Raw genomic sequence first — 17,446 nt, 5'->3', positions numbered from 1 at the left:
TTCTGAATGCTACATAATACACCTTCGTTTATTTTTTATTTGACATATCCCTTCAAAAATAATTAATAAAATAATACTAATATTACTATATTACCCTGGATTATATAAGTGACCTAAACATTGGAAAATAAATACTACTTACTTATAATAAAATGAAAATCAATAATAAATTATCTTTTGATTTTTCAAACTTGATAAGAAAACATGCACATTAATTTTTAATATAATACTCAAGTGAATCTAGATAGAGGGAGTATTACTTACCGCTATCTAAGTTCAACGAAATTTGAATTCGCGAAAAATGCTCTTAACATGATTGTTCAAATTTGAGACATCTAATTAGAAAAAAATATAATAATCGGTTTAATATAAATGGAGTATTTGGAAGATACAAAATAATGAAAAGTTGATACTTTCCACCCAAAATCTTTCACAAAAGGTTTATCCTCAAACAACAAAAACCCCCCGCAAACCCCAAGATTTCTTCCATGGCTACCATACAGAACTCCCATATCTCCACAATCCCACAACACCCAAATCCCAAATTCAAAACCCATGTCAGGACATCTATTACAGTCTCCCAAAAACAGCAGAAACCCAAGAATGACAACAAGGCTGCTTTTGAGGAGAAGAAGAAAGCTTCTGTTGATTATGACAAAGGGATACACAAAGTAACTGTGAGAATTGATGGATTCCGCAAATCTGATTTGCCTAAACACCAACGTTTACGAGTTGAAGGGGATAGGTTTCAGAAAGATTGGGGTGTTTCTGAAGTGGTGGAGAAGATTATGAAGATCAATCATTGGGATGATATTGAAGGTGTTTTGAATTGTTGGGCTGGACGTTTTGCAAGAAAGAACTTTCCCATTCTTATAAAGGTGAGTTTTTTTTTTTACGAAAAAGAAACTTTTTTGGGTGTTTTAAAAGATTGATATGAAATGAGCTTGAGTACACGAAATAAGGATTCACATAGCCAACTCCAACTTGTTTCGGACTGAGGTATAGTTGTTGTTTTAAAAGATCAATTATTTAGTAGGAATAAATGGGTATGATTTGAATGGATTGGAAATGGATAAAGAGGATTTGTATAACTGACCCGGATTGGTTTTAGATAATGTTTTAATGTAATTGATTACCAAATGTTCTATTTTTTCTTTGAAAAATGTCATCTTGCTATATGTAAGTTTTCAGGGTGGTGTGTTTATTTAGGGACGGAGATAGAGGGGTACAACGGGGTTCAATTAAACCTCCTTTGTTGAAAAATTAGACTATGCAAGTGAATAGGGGAAATGTGATTTTTTTTGGCATATATGTAAGTTGTTGAATCCCCTTGGCATGCTTTACCCCCCAATGTGGGACTTCCCGTCACGAATCCGGATTTAGTCGGGCTCCGATGTGGGTACTGGACACCGGGTGGGAAACCAAAAAAAAATAAAATCCCCTTGGCATAAGACCTTTTTTTTTAATCACCTTATTTGAATTCCTAGCTGCGCCACTATGTTTATGTGTCAGCTATAGTGTTCTAGCGCTGTTTGGAAAAAGACTACTCCTTTGGACTAGCATACTGAAAGAGTATTTACTAGGAATACATATGTACGATTAGAATGGAATGCTATCCATATAACTGAGACAGATTCATTTTTGACAATGTTTAAGAGAATCATAAACATTTCATGTAATTGATTCTTAAAAGCACTTTATTTTTTCTTTGAAAAATGTCACCTAGCTATATGTACGTTTCAGGGTGATGTGGTATTTTGGCAACTATAGTATTCTGTTGGTGTTGTTTGGAAATGACTACTCCTGTGTACAAGCATACTGAAAGAGTAGGCTCATTGAAAGTTTGATAATTTCTTTGTTATATTGTGATGTAGGAAATAACTCAAACGGGTTCAATTGAACATAGCATCCATGTTTTCAATTGGATGAAAAATCAGAAGAATTATTGTGCAAGAAGTGATATCTACAACATGATGATCAGGTTACATGCTAGACATAATCGGGTTGATCAGGCACGTGGCTTGTTTTTTGAGATGCAAAAGTGGAGGTACTCTTTCCTTTTAACTTTCAACAAATTTTTCTTTGATTCATTTGTAATCCAAATTGACATGATAAAGACTCCGTCATAATTAATGTAAATGAAGATTTTTTGCAAATTTATGTCAATTCTATGGTTATGAAATGTGGCAACTCCATAACAAGAAGCCAGGGATACAACCTATATTGTGATGGCAGTTATAGTTTAATTGTTCATTGTATCATATAGTTTTCCCCAAACAAGGAATTACTCTTTTTTCCCCTAATGTAAGAGGTTTCTTGTAGCTACATGCCTTCTTGTTATCTGCAATGTGTTATTTGGTAGTTAGAATATATATTATACATCTATTTCTTTTTTTGTGAGGTCTTTTTCTGATATTTGTTGAATTCAATGAGTTTGTCGCACTCTTCTTAATTTGATTTGTGCCTTTACTCTATCTATTTCCGCCAATTTGTACTTGCTAATCATGTATGTCAGACTCTTCTCTTTTAATCGATATCATGTCTGTCAGATTCATTGCATGCCCTTTATTTTTGTGTTTTTGGTTATACATGTTCACGATGCCTGTTATTTTTGTAGGTGCCAACCTAATGTGGAGACCTACAATGCCCTTATCAGTGCACATGGTAAAGCTGGTCAATGGCGTTGGGCAAAGAATATCATGGAAGACATGCTCCGTGCTTCTGTGTGTATTTACTCCTCTTTATTACAATATCTGTGCGTATTGATGTGAGTGTTTTCCTTTTTTTTTCCTTTTCAGTTTGTTTCGACATTTAGATAAAATACTAAACTCTTCGGGTGTTAGTTCTGTTGGTTGCTCTAATAAGGCTTTCGTTGAAACAATGCTCTTTTTCCATGTTTTAGCTTTTCTAATATACCCTTTAACTTGCTCCAACTTGATTTTCCACATAAGTTCATTTGAATTTTGGTCAAAATTTCTGGCTTTGGTTGTTGTTTCAACTCTCATGGATGTAGAGTGATTGGGAGAGCTATATCAGTGCTAATAATTTGTGGAATATCGATTATATTTTCCCTTTCTTGGTGATCTTTCTCTGATGTCTCCAAGCTGGCCATAACAGAATAGATAGGTGAAGCAGTCAATAGCAGTCTGTTCTCGCCTATTAATAGATAACAGGTTGTGTCCAAGCTCAAACTTTTCACTCACTAAGCCTTCACAAGTTCAATATGGTTGGACCTCGGTGTATTCTCACAGTTATTCATTTTCAAAGCTTAATCCTTCCAAGCTCTCTACCTTTCTGGACATAGTTGACCACAATTTCAGCTTGATAGCCGGACCAATACCCTTTTGCATTGCTTCTACTCTGATAACTCATAAGGTGCTGTGGGACATTACTGTTTGGAAATTCAGTTACCATTATCAAAAAAACATTACTTTGGGAATAAGCTATCGGAGCCATTCACCATCTAAGCCAAAAAGTACACCCAATTTCCCTTTGGGTTGTGAAAATGTACATATGTCTTAGTCCTTCTGCTTGCTCAATTACTGTATAGAACTAGTTTGCTAGCTGTAACTGCATGTATGTATCAAATTGATTTTAGCAGTGACCATCCAGTGTTATTTGTTTTGTGTTTTCAGTTTTCACTTTTTGTTGTTTTGGATCTCTCTGCCCTTGTGTGCTCATGTTCTTATGTGGCATATTTATCTGAAGAAATTTGCTTGTGAAATTGCTGCAGATTCCACCAAATCGATCAACATACAACAACTTGATCAATGCATGTGGATCTAGTGGAAATTGGAGAGAGGCTCTTAAAGTTTGCAAGGAAATGACTGAAAATGGAGTTGGACCTGACCTGGTGACTCATAATATTGTCTTATCTGCCTATAAAAATGGTTCCCAGTACGCAAAAGCCCTTTCCTATTTTGAACTAATGAAGGGAACTAAAGTCCGTCCTGACACTACGACCCTTAATATTGTGATACACTGTCTTGTAAAGCTTGAACAATATCAGAAAGCTGTTGAGATATTTAACTCAATGAGAGAGAAAAGATCTGAATGTATTCCTGACATAGTCACATTTACCACTATCATGCACATGTATTCTGTTTCTGGTCAGATAAAAAACTGCGAGGCTGTTTTTAACACAATGCTTGCAGAAGGTTTGAAACCTAATATTGTTTCATATAATACCTTAGTTGGTGCTTATGCTTCACGTGGGATGGCTCAGGAAGCTTTATCAATCTTTGATAAGATGAAAAGTAATGGCACCCGGCCTGATGTTGTGTCTTATACCTCTTTACTTAATGCTTATGGGAGATCAGAACAGCCTGAAAGGGCCATGGAAACATTTGAACAGATGAAAAGGAACAATCTGAAACCAAATTTGGTTAGTTATAACGTTCTGATTGATGCTTATGGATCTAATGGTCTTCTGGACAAGGCTGTCCAAGTGCTGCGTGAAATGGAACATGATGGCTTACAGCCCAATGTTGTTACTATTTCTACCTTATTAGCTGCAAGTGGCCGTTGTTGTCAAAAAGTGAACATTGATTCCATCCTAACGGCTGCCAAAATGCGTGGAATTGAGTTGAATACAGTCACCTATAACTCCGCTCTTGGGAGTTATCTGAATGCAGGGGAATATGAAAAGGCTTTATCCCTATACAAGTTGATGAGGAAAAAGAAAGTTATGCCTGATTCTGTAACATATAATGTGTTGATAAGTGGTTGCTGTAGAATGTCAAATTATTCAGAGGCTCTTGAATTTCTTGATGAGATGATAGCACTGAAAATTCCTTTGACGAAGGAGGTCTGTTCCTCTGCAATATGTGCTTACACTAAGCAGGCAAGTACTTGAACTCAACTTTTCTTCTGAGTACAAAACATAAACTGACCAGGCTCCCTACCTCATTCTCAGGGTCAACTTGCCAAATCAGAATCTATGTTTTCGATGATGAAAATGGAAGGCTTTCAGCCTGATGTCATTGCCTATACAACAATGCTAAATGCATATAGTGTTGGAGGTAGACCTTCCTGTACCCTTCATAGGGATATGTTGGCTGCATGCACTGACCCATATAACTAGGAACAATTTTATCTTGCAGAGAATTGGGAAAAAGCTTTTGCAGTATTTCAAGAAATGGAATTGAATGGTGTTCTCCCTGATGCTATTGCTTGTTCAGCTCTCATGAGGTCTTTTAATAGAGGATGCCAACCTGACAAAGTTTTGCTTGTGGCGGATTTTATGAGAGAGAGAAATATCCCTTTCACTGAGGCTGTTTTGTTTGAATTGGTCTCAGCCAGCAGCATGTAAGTCCTCATTTAAAAAAATGCATGTTCCTGTATATGCAGAGGGGTTGGATATATACAGAATGTTAACATTTGGAATTTGTGCATCTGCATAGTAGTATTTCCTAGGATTCATGGAAGAAGTTACTATTTTTGGCAATTAAGTGCTTGCATTGGTATAATTATCAAATAATTGGTCAAGCATTACACTCAAAATCATGTAAATTGGAAACATTGACATCTAGTCTACGAAATAAAGTGAAAAAGTTAAAAAGAATATTTTCAGCAAGTATTACAAACCTTTACAAAAAACAATTCAATTGACTGCATAAAGCTCTTTTCTGTTCAGACTGTCATTTTCCTATTTCATTTCTAGGATATACTTGTAGTTATTGTCAGTGTTGTCGAAGGCGTGCTTAAGCCTTCAAGTGGGGCGCAAAACATGTTGAGCGCTTCACGTTGCTTAATGTGCACTTTGGTGTTGTCATCAAAGCTCTAAGACGTGCTTTTCCTTGCCAATGAGTATCTCTTGAAGAGGCGACACTAAATAGTTTGATATTTTGCTTTATCGTAATCTTTTTTCAATTTCTTTCTTCATAAATTTTCTGTTCATGCTTATATTATTACTAGTTTTTCGACACGTGCGTTGCACGTGATTATCAATTCATAAAATTTAAGCGAAGATTTGAATAATAAGGTTTGATAATTAGCTAGTTTTTATTATTTATTTAATAGCTAATTTTTATGAGATAAATGTGAGAATTCTCTAACTCTTGAAAAGTTTAATAATTTTTGGAAAAGATATTCAGAAGCATATATCTATATCACAAGAGAAATTGGTAAAAAAAAAAAGAAATGAATTTAGACTACATCATGTTTACTTCATATATTAGAACATTACATAATAATGTATATACTAAGCAAAAAAATAATTATTATATCATCAGAATTATTATATCACAATTTATCTCATAAAAATTAGCTATTAAGAAATGATAAAAACTAAGAAATAGTAAATTTGTAAAACAGAAGGGCAATATTTACATAGTAATAACTATTTTGAAGCATACTTCCTAACAATAAATCACATAAATTCTTTTTTATTGAGCATCAAAAAAACAAATCATGACAATTCTATAACTCTTGAAAAGCTTAATAATTTTGGAAAAAGATATTCAGAAATATATATCTACATCACAAGAAAATTTGTTAACAAAAACAAATGAATTTAGACTACAATAAAAATTAAACTAATACAAACTTCAACTGGCGTTATTTCAAGTCATATGAATTTTCTTCGTCGAAAATACTAAAATATTAAGAAATAGTAAATCAGTAAAACAAAAGGGCAATGTTTATATAGTAATAACTATTTTGAAACAAACTTCCTAACAATCTAAATCACTTGAGTAACATTAATAAATAAAGTCCTTTTGTCTTGGGCATCAAAAAACAAATCATGACAATTCTCTAACTCTTGAGAAGTTTAATAATTTTGAAAAAATATATTTAGAAGCATATAATTACACCACAAGAGAACTTGTTAACAAAAACAAATGAATTTAGACTACAATAAGAATTAAACTAATACAAACTTCAACTGGCATTATTACAAGTCATATAAACTTTTCTTTGTCGAAAAATACTTAAATATTAAGAAATAATAAATCAGTAAAAACAAAAGGGCAATGTTTATATAGTAATAACCATTTTGAAGTAAACTTCTTGACAATCTAAATCACATAAGTAGCATTGATAAATAAAGTCATTCTTTTATCTTGAGCATCAAAATAACAAATCATGACAATCCTCCAACTCTTGAGAAGTTTAATAATTTTTGAAAATGATATTCAGAAGCATATATCTACATCACGAGAAATTGTTAAAAAAAATTGAATTTAGACTACATCATGCTAAATTCATTTATTGGAAAATTACATACTAATGTATATACTAAGCAAAAAAATAATTATTATATTATCAGAATTATTTTCCTCAAGTACTTGAGGTTAAGGAATATACCCTCTTAGGATAGAACAATTTACTTCATCAGAATAGTGGTACCTCATATTCTGCTGAACTTTGAACTCACTCAACGACAATAAACCACACGAAATATTTTAAAATAATATAAGCAGAAAAAGAGTAGAAGATTAAAAAAAGTTGTGGTTGAAAAATAAGAGGAAACCTCTCTATTTATAGTCAACAAAGGGTAGTATGAACAAAGGTATTTTGTGTCTTATCTTAAAAGTCATGACCTTTCCGAGAAGTCATATCCCTTTGGAAAAGTCACAACTCATCGAAAACTCACAACCCTTTGAAAAATTAGTAAATAACTATTTTGAAGCATACTTCCTGACAATATAAATCACATAAGTAGCATTGATAAATAAGGTCATTCTTTTTTATTGAGCATCAAAAAAACAAATCATGACAATTCTATAACTCTTGAAAAGTGTAATAATTTTGAAAAAAGATATTCAGAAACATATGTCTACATCACAAGAAATATTGTTAACAAAAACAAATGAATTTAGACTACAATAAAAATTAAACTAATACAAACTTCAACTGGCGTTATTTCAAGTCATATGAACTTTCTTCGTCGAAAAAACTAATATATTAAGAAATAGTAAATCAGTAAAACAAAAGTGCAATGTTTATATAGTAATAACTATTTTGAAGCAAATTTCCTAACAATCTAAATCAAATGAGTAACATTGACAAATAAAGTCCTTCTTTTGTCTAGGGGATCAAAAAACAAATCATGACAATTCTCTAACTCTTGAGAAGTTTAATATTTTTGGAAAAAGATATTCAGAAGCATATATCTATATCAAAAGAGAAATTGTTAACAAAAACAAATAAATTTAGATCACGATAAAAATTAAACTAATACAAACTTCAACTGGCGTTATTACAAGTCATATAAACTTTTCTTCGTCGAAAAATACTTAAATATTAACAAATGGTAAATCATTAAAACAAAAGGGCAATGTTTATATAGTAATAACTATTTTGAAGCAAACTTCTAGACAATCTTAATCACATAAGTAGCATTGATAAACAAAGACATTATTTTATCTTGGGTATCATAATAACAAATCGTGACAATTCTCCAACTCTTGAGAAGTTTAATAATTTTGAAAAAAGATATTCAGAAGCATATATCTACATCACTAGAGAAATTGTTAAAAAAAAGAAATGAATCATGTTAACTTCATATATTGGAACATTACATACTAATGTATATACTAAGCAAAAAAGTAATTATTACATCATCAGAGTTATTTTCCTCAAGTGCTCGAGGTTAAGGAATATACCCTCTTATGATTATACAATTTACTTCATCAGAAAAGTGGTACCTCATATTCCGCTGAGCTTCGAATTCACTCAACGATAATAAATCACACGAAATTTTTTAAAATAAAAGAAGCAGAAGAAGAGTAGAAGATTAAAAAAAGTTGTGGTTGAAAAATGAAAGGGAACCCTTCTATTTATAATCAACAAGGGTAGTATGAACAAGTGTATTTTGTGTCTTATCTTAAAAGTCATGACCTTTCTGAGAAGTCATATCCCTTTGGAAAAGTCACAACTTATTGAAAAAGTTACAACTCTTTGGAAAAGTCACAACTCATTGAAAACTCACAACCCTTTGAAAAAAGTCACAACTCATCGAAAACTCACAACCCTTTCACAACTTATAAGAAAAGTCACAACTCATCAAAAAAGTCACAACCTAAATTAGGGATATTATAGTAATTTAACATTCAAATTAGGAGTTCATGCTTTTAAGGTAATATAGCTATAGATATAGATTAGTTTTGGACAAAAAACATTTGTATTTTTTCTCCATTTGCGCTTTTTTTTTTCCGTTAAAGCCCACGCTTTATTTGTGCTTTGCACTTAAAGCCCCAATGGACCTTAGTGTTTTTTTGTGCTTTTCACTTTTGATAACACTGCTTATTGTCCATGCCCAGTATATCCATTTATTAGACTATATTCTGGTGTGGCATTACTCGATAATGATAAAGCTAACGCTTTTTTGAAGCTTACGAGATTGGAGGATGATTACAGAAATTACTACAACAATGGAGGCTTCACTCCCTTATGTGTCTGTTGGAACGCTAAACCAGCTTCTGCATAGTATTGGCAAATCGGGAAAGACTGAAACCATGATCAAAGTAAGTGTAAACGTCTCAGTGACTTTTTCAGTTTAAATGTCGATTCAATGCGGTATAGTCAAGCCTTGTACTTTCTTTCAGTAAGATTACATTTTCAATCTTGCATTTTAAGGCAATATTTGACACATTTCCTCCACTTGTCACTTGTGCAGTTTTTCTATAAGGTAGTCACATCAGGCACAGAAGTTAATTTAACAACCTATTCAGTTCTGCTGAAAAATCTTTTGGCTTCTGGAAATTGGAGAAAATATATTGAGGTAATACCTTTAGAACTTCTGGCAAATATTTTCGCTTATCCATTAAGACAAACCATCCTCTTGTTGTGGCCCTAGAGCTTTCTTTGCTCTCCCTTTTTTTGGATAATTCGTAGTGGCTCTAAAAGTCTAAATCTTCAAATATAGTAAAACTAGTACTCTCTCTGTTTCAATTTGTTTGTTTGCTTTTGACTTGATACGGAGTTCAAAAAAGTAAATAAGACTTTTGAATCTTGTGGTCTTAAACTAAAGATATGTAGATTGTACCAAAATGCCCTTTAATCTTGTGGTCTTAAACATGCCACGTGGAAAGATGGAATATAAAGAGATGTCAAAAAGGGAAAGAGACATTCTTTTTTGAAACAGACTATAAAAGAAAGTAAGCCAAACAAATTGAAATAGAGGGAGTGTAATTCTACATTGTGAGTTTTACAGAATACACGATGCATTAGCTTGTTCTCCTCTCTCTCTCTCTCTCTCTCTTTCTTTCTCTAAGGTATCTAGAAAAAGATGCTCGAAGCAAACACATTTCTCAGAAGTCTATTAATGTGTATTAATTGCTTAGTTTCTGTCAGCACGACTAGTAATACGGTGATGTAGAATATTGTATTTTAAAGGACATACTCTACTTCTGGTACCAAAGAAAGGGCAGTCCGGTGCACTAAACTCCTACTATGTGTGGGGTTCGGGGATGGGCCAGACCACAAGATTCTGTTGTACGCAGCCTTATCCTGCATTTTTGCAAGAGGTTGTTTCCATAGCTTGAACCGGTGACTTCCTGGTCACGCGACAACAACAACTTTACCAGTTACTCCAAAAAAAAACCCTTCACTCTACTTCTGATACCATCATCTTTAATTCCCAGATGAATGGCTACCCAACAAAGTAAGACTTGATATATTTGTTCGAGTAGAGAAAACAAAAAGAAAAAATTGTTGATTTCCTATGCATTTAAAGAGATAAGCCTTGAACCCACGAGTGCTAAACTCTATTACCTTACCTTTCTTTCACAATAAAAAAACAGAAAGAAAGGAAAGTGAAAAATGCTGAATTCCCAGACCTGTGAAATGCTTTTTTTTTTTTTTTTTGGTAAGGTAAAGACCTGTGGGATACTAGCAATTGCAGAGGAATTAGAAGCACTTTACTACGCAAGAATGGATTAGCCGAAATTCAGAAAAATCTGTTATTCTATGTTTTTCTTCTATCCATCTTCTTATTGGTTTGAAAACCCTTGTGCTCAATCTTTTCTAACATTGATCAGTAAACCAATTTGGTGAACTTCTGATGCAGGTTTTGGAGTGGATGGAAGATGGACGACTTCAGCCATCAAGTAATATGTATGACGATATACTCTTCTTTGCTCAACGTAGTGGAGGGACCGAGAATGCTGCTGTTATAAAACAAAGAGTTGGTAAGCTTTGTTTGGAACACTTGTTAATATTCACTTCCCTTGAGATTACCTGTTTCTGATGATAGTACTTAAAAGAACATCTTTGAAGATTAAACACTTAGTACCTCTATAGCCCCTTAAACTTGACACGTACCTGTTTCTGATGATAGTACTTAAAAGAACATCTTTGAAGATTAAACAATTAGTACCTCGATAGCCCCTTAAACTTGACATGTTTCATAAGATAGATGCTCAAGTCAGTGACCAAATAGACACTTGTCAACCTAAAGTGTTCATACTGCTGTCAGGTTGAAGTGTCTATCTGATCACTGACTAAGTTCGTGTCAAGTTTAAGGGGCAATCTAGGTATTTGACCAAGATTAAATCCCTCAAAACTTACAAAATGAATCTCCATATTTTCTTTTCATTTGACAGAATCCTTAAGAAAGAAATCGGGACATGAAACAACAAATGAGCTTCTTTGGAGATAATCGTTGCCATCCTACCAATGCCTCAAGCTGCTTGGGCATATTTGTTAGCGACCTGCTGCAGTTTCAATCAATTCCTTCATTGCATCGAGCAAATAAAAGCAAGCCATTTGAATGCTGATTTGGTTAATCCGATGGAAAACGATCATGGCTTTGTAGTCATCTACATTTCTGTTCGTTGCCTTTTGACCTCGTATATGCAAGTATACAGTCCTTCATCGACTAGTTACAACAAGATACAGTCAATGAACCAATTTGCAGACCAAATATTGTAGATGCACAACAGCCTCCTTGCATTTGGACACGAGTGATCGAACATCATGGACACAACCTCAATATTTTCCGGCTAATATTTATTTTTTGAGGTTTCTTCAACTTCCTGAAAAGCTGTAAATTTTAGCTATTGTTATAGATGGAATGTAAATGGCTTTGTTAAGTTGCCTCTGATCTGTAGTATTGTTAGATTCATCTGATTTCTAGAGATGAATCATCGTGTTACATATAGATCACGGATATGAGCCGTGGAAGTAATCATTAATGCTTACATGAATTATAGTGCTAGTTTTGTCTCCTTGAGGAAAATAGAAAGAGAAAATTATGTAATTACACAACTTAAGATAACATAATCTCTAAAAAAAAAATCCTACCATTTGAATGAATTACAAAACTCCCCTTTTCCTTCCCTCTCTTATCATTCATATACATCACTTCACCTCTATCCGATCCATTATAACTTTGATAAATGTTATTGTTGATATATAATCATAACTAGTAAATGGGCCTGCGCTTGGCGCGGTTAGTTTATTTTTCTTTAAAATTTATTAGAAAAGAACCTTTCTTGTATTTTGATGTTATAGCATTTTTATATTAATCTATTTTCAAGAGTATAGAGTTATTCAATTGTAGTTTCCCATTTGCTTTATTAAAAGAAAAGGCAAAATTACAAATCATAACACTATTTTCTCCTAGTTTACATAAATTCATTTTACAGATTCATTAATTTGCTTTAGAAATTTTACAATGGTTAGTTTAGTTTTATCATCTATATGCATGGATACATAGTGTCTTTAATTAGAGAGTCAAATAAATATTTTTCTCAATTTTCTTCTTTGCAAATTTCGTTAGTATAACACTATCAATTACTTTCAAAATCAAATATTTTTTATATATGTATATATATAACTAATGTGTTTATCAAGAGCAAAGGTTCCATAATCATATGCTATACCAATAAGTAATATGTAGTCATTATGTGTTTTAAAATAAAAATGCAATCTTCAAAAATCCGAATTTCATATGTAATATAGGAGTCCGAAGCCAAAAGGGCAAAAAAAATTGCCAAAAATTCCAAAAGGGCACATCATATTTTTTTAAAATGAAAAGGGCAAAATCCTCTGACACATATTAACGCTGTTTACACCGTTAAAAATAAAATCGCTTCCAGGGCAGCGATTTTTGTCCAATTTTTTTTCACTAAAATCGCTGGCACAACAACGATTTTTTAACTCTAATTTTTTTTCCTCGAACTAATATCACTGCTATGGCAGCGTTTTCATAGAAAAAAAAATTGGCAGTTTTTTGTAAAAACTTTTTTTGGAAAATCGCTGCCTTCGCAGCGTTTTCCTTAAATTTTTTTATTTTTTTTAAAAAAATCTTTTCTTAAATATTTTTTTTAAGTTTTTTGAAAGAACAATTATTTTTAAAAAAAATTGCTGACAGGGAGCCTGATTCCACCCCAAAAATTGGACTTGACGTAGAAATCATCAAAATGAGGCATGAACTTTAATCGGTGTTGAATTAGGTTGCCTTTTCAGCTATTTTTGTTAAAGAAATTATTTTTTAATAAAAACGCTACCTTGTTTTCAAAACGAAAAAAAAATTAAGAAAAGCGATTTTAAAAAAAAATAAAAATTGAAGAGAAAAGAATTTAAAAAAAAGAAAAAAAATTAACTACAAAGCTGTCAAGGCAGTAATTTTCACCCATTTGACAGCTTTTTTATAAAATATATATATATATATCTTGGCAGCGATTTTGGTGGAACTAGTTTTTAGGCAACGATTTTGGTAGAAATATTCTTTTATTTTTTATTTTTTAAAAAAATTTCTGTCAACTAGTCAAATCTGATTATAAATTTTTTTTCTTTCTAAAAACAATCGCTGCCAGTGCAGCGTTTTTGAGATTTAAAAAAAATAAATTAAGATCACTGCTATTGCAGCGTAATTATAAAAGCAATTTTTATTTTTTTTGGCGTTAATATTTTTTTAAAATTGCTGATGTTGCAGCATTATTATAAATTTTATGGATTTTCTTTTCTTTTTTAGAAATCGCTGCCTTGACAGTGATTTTGGTGGAACTATTTTTTTTTGAAATTTCTGTTAACTAGTCAGCATCTAATTGTAAAAAAAAAAAAATTCAAAATCGCTGGCAGCGATTTTGGTGGATTTTTTTTTTTGTCAACTAGTCAACATCGAATATTTGAAATCGCTGCCTTGGCAGCGATTTTAGTGAAGAATTTTTTTTAAAATAGGAAATCGCTGCCAGGGCAGCGAAATTCCCCTCTAACTTTTTTTTTAAAAAAAAAAATATCGCTTCTAACGCAATGATATCATAAATAAAAATTGTCATCATTATTTGAATTGGAGTGTGCCAGATTACAATATGGGAGAGCCTAGCCATGCTTCCATGCACTTGAATTCTTTTCAACCGGAGCCAACTGATAAGTAAAAAATGTAATGTTTTCTTATTTATTAGAATTATTTTTTTTTAATATGCAATATATTTATATTATTATATTTTATAGGTGTGACCAACTTCAAGATGCAGTGAATTATTGTACACAAATTGTGAATATTAATATTATCGATAATGAACGAGTTGGTGAGTTGCATAGTGATGAACCTTTGGAGCATGAATTAATCGACAATGATGAAATGTATGAGAATGATGATGATGATGCACCTAATGCACCCGTTGAAGATCAAAGTGTTAATCATCATTCTATAGTGATTCCATACTTAGATCACTCTGAAGAAACAACAGAAGATTTTATCTATACAAGAGATGATGGTTCTATCCGAACAACACTTTGGAATCCAAACATTTCTAAATATATCCAGTCAGGTTCGATTGTTGCAAACTAAATATTTTATAGTTATTTATTTATTATTGATTAATCTAATTTGTATATGCAACTAAGTATGCTATTTATGAATAAGAAGCAAATGAAATCTGCCGTAAGAGCATATAGTCTTGCAATAAAAAAAGAATTTCTTTGTGATCAATCCAAGAGTAAAAGTTGGAGAGTTATTTACAAGCGTCATGAGTTGGGGTGTAATTAGATGATTCGCTTTAGAGAGATTTCGAGTGATATATGGAAGACAGGAAAAATGATTGAACCACATACTTGTCTTATAGATAATTATAAGGACGATCATTTCAATTCGAATAGTAACATGATTACCACTTCATTGATACCATTTGTTATGCAAGATCTAGACATAAATATTAAGATGATCCATGAAATCATCAAAGGAAAGCATCACCATACTCCTAGTTATAGAAAAGCACAAAAAGGTCGGAGAAAAGCATTTCAAATGATTTATGGTGATTTTGAAAGTTCATTTAAGGCATTATCTCGATACATTGCTGCACTATAATTATTCAATCCAGGCACTATTATTGAGTGAGAGCATCATTCTACAACAATGCAAGGTGAACAAATCTTTAAATTTCTTTTTTGGGCTTTTAAACAGAGCATTGATGGTTTCAAAAGTTGTATGCTGGTCATTTCCATCGACAACACACATCTTTATGGTTTGTATGATATGAAACTGTTAATTGCGGTTGAGATTGATGCCAATGGAAATATTTTCCCACTTGCATATGCTTTAGTTGCACGTGAGAGTTTTGAGTCTTGGTCGTGGTTTCTCAAGTTATTATGGACATATGTTGTTTGTGAACGACAAGGAATTTGCCTCATTTCTGACCGTCATCAAGGAATCTTGCAATGTATTCAATCTTATGATTGGTTGAGTCCACCCAACACATACCATAGATTTTGTGTTCGACACTTAAAAGCAAATTTTAATTAAAAAATTGTAAATAGTGAACTCGAGAAATTAATGTGGTTGGCTGCTACAGAGCACCAAAACAAAAAGTTTGTGCAACGGATGCAACAAATTAAAATATTGTCTCCTGCAGCATATGAATGGTTAAATGAACTTCGTTTGAAAAAATGGATAATGTATAATGATGGTGGTCGTAGATGGGGTGCAATGACGACAAATGTGTCTGAGTCATATAATGGTTTATTGAAAAAAGCTCGGGGGCTTCCTGTGGCTGCCATGGTTCGAATGACGTTCAAAGCTCTTGTTGATCGTTTTATCGAAAGAAACAACCTTGCAATCACATTACTTCAAAGTAATATGCTGTGGCCTGTTGCAATAGATAAAAAATTTAATGATTATTATCAAAAAGCTCAAGGGCACACAGATATGATGACTTACAACACTGGTGATGGAGTATTTGAAATTCTTACTTTTGCTCATGATGGTAAAAGTGGAAATGTCCATAAGGTTATTGCAAAAGGTAAGAAATGTTCTTGTGGAAAATGGAGAAATTATCATATGCCTTACTCGCATGACATTAAATTTTGTGGACTTCGCAGAATCGAGCCAAAGTCAAATGTAAGTAAATTCTACAGTATAAAATATTACAAACAAACATACACCGAGACATTTACCTCAGTGGGTGATGAAATGTTTTGGCCGCCAACTCCTTTTAATTTAATTGCAACTACTGAATATTTGCGAACATGTGGTATGCAAGTAAGAAGCCGACTTAAGAATGATATGGATATAGCTCCAGCTCGCATGGCCAGAAAATGCAGTGTTTGTAAGGAAACAGGTCACACAAAGGCATAATGTCCTACTCGATTTTAAATATATTGTCTATATTTTTAAGAAGAATGTAATTTTTCTGTCTTGTTATTAATTTTATAATATATCATTTTTAAATACTTGTTGACATGAATTTAATTTGTCTTGCTGCATTTTAAATATATTGATTAAATTAATCTTTCAAGTGAGTTAAAAAGTAAAAAGATAGTTTAATATTTTGTAAGTACACTACATTTATATTATAATTATATAATTGATTTGACCTAAGTTAAAAAGTATTGATTTGACCTAACATAAAAAATATTGATTTGACATAACTTAAAGGAAAAGAAATATCCTGCAAATGTTGAAAATAAAGAGGAGAATCTCATTGCGATGACAATAAATTTCAAACCCTTTATTTAAATTTACACGAAACAACAAATTTCAACACACATAAAAATTTGTTTTACTGCATAAAAATCTTTAGCCTTTCAAATAAGGGAAAATACATTAAAAAAAAAACCCTTGAACTTAACACGAAAACTTACTTTAGTACTTCAACTACACGGGTGTTTATATACCCCCCCTAGTCTCATTTAAAGTGAATAAATACCACCCTAAGAATACAAAGTCAGTCTCACAATGGCAAGTATATTACACACGCACCAAGTCATTGCCATATCAACGCCACATCATTGTCACGTCAGAACCGTGTTGGAAATCAGTTTTAAAATTTTATTTTTTTTCCTTCCCTTCTTCTTCTCTCTCCCATGTCAGAAATCAATTTTTAAAATTTAATTTTTTCCCTTCTCTCTCCAATGGATGCACTACATTCCACCTCCATTAGTGTTTTCTTAGTTCTTGCTTGATTATTATTAATTCTAACTAATGACTTCTCTATTTTCAACCTCAATATCTTCTAACAATTTCAATAATTTCTTTTGAGAAAATTCTTATACATTT

General features: G+C 32.3%; 2 protein-coding genes across 3 annotated transcripts; both read left to right on the top strand.

Moving 5' to 3' along the window:
• Positions 1 to 445: 445 nt before the first annotated feature.
• LOC125818679 (pentatricopeptide repeat-containing protein At2g41720) lies at positions 446 to 12,054 on the top strand. Of its 2 annotated transcripts, none has more exons than XM_049498189.1 (10): positions 446 to 878; positions 1,875 to 2,047; positions 2,618 to 2,723; positions 3,734 to 4,843; positions 4,916 to 5,021; positions 5,103 to 5,307; positions 9,338 to 9,470; positions 9,623 to 9,727; positions 11,015 to 11,135; positions 11,550 to 12,054. In XM_049498189.1, the coding sequence occupies exons 1-10, from the start codon at positions 489 to 491 to the stop codon at positions 11,603 to 11,605; spliced, it is 2,505 nt and encodes an 834-aa protein (XP_049354146.1). In that variant the 5' UTR covers positions 446 to 488; the 3' UTR covers positions 11,606 to 12,054. The 2 variants fall into 2 exon arrangements, 1 of the variants encoding a protein (XP_049354146.1); XR_007442410.1 differs by having other exon boundaries at positions 475 to 878; positions 9,639 to 9,727.
• A 3,670-nt stretch (positions 12,055 to 15,724) lies between these two features.
• On the top strand, positions 15,725 to 16,525 carry LOC125818835 (uncharacterized). Its single transcript, XM_049498352.1, has one exon. It carries the CDS (start codon positions 15,725 to 15,727, stop codon positions 16,523 to 16,525), a length of 801 nt encoding a protein of 266 aa, XP_049354309.1.
• The last annotated feature ends 921 nt before the right edge of the window (positions 16,526 to 17,446 follow it).

The sequence above is a fragment of the Solanum verrucosum genome, unplaced genomic scaffold (assembly GCF_900185275.1).
Source record: "Solanum verrucosum unplaced genomic scaffold, falcon-dt-bn FXZP01000252.1, whole genome shotgun sequence".
Taxonomy (NCBI): domain Eukaryota; kingdom Viridiplantae; phylum Streptophyta; class Magnoliopsida; order Solanales; family Solanaceae; genus Solanum; species Solanum verrucosum.
The sequence above is the reverse complement of the archived record's forward strand: the minus strand, read 5'-3'. Positions and strand labels throughout refer to the sequence as shown.

Excerpts from the sequence above, each read along its gene's own strand:
- LOC125818679 (XM_049498189.1), top strand. The coding sequence starts at position 489 with ATGGCTACCATACAGAACTCCCATATCTCCACAATCCCACAACACCCA. Across the intron at positions 2,724-3,733 it reads AAGACATGCTCCGTGCTTCT|ATTCCACCAAATCGATCAAC; the intron begins GTGTGTATTTAC and ends AAATTGCTGCAG. Across the intron at positions 5,308-9,337 it reads TTGGTCTCAGCCAGCAGCAT|CTTACGAGATTGGAGGATGA; the intron begins GTAAGTCCTCAT and ends GCTTTTTTGAAG.
- LOC125818835 (XM_049498352.1), top strand. The coding sequence starts at position 15,725 with ATGTGGTTGGCTGCTACAGAGCACCAAAACAAAAAGTTTGTGCAACGG.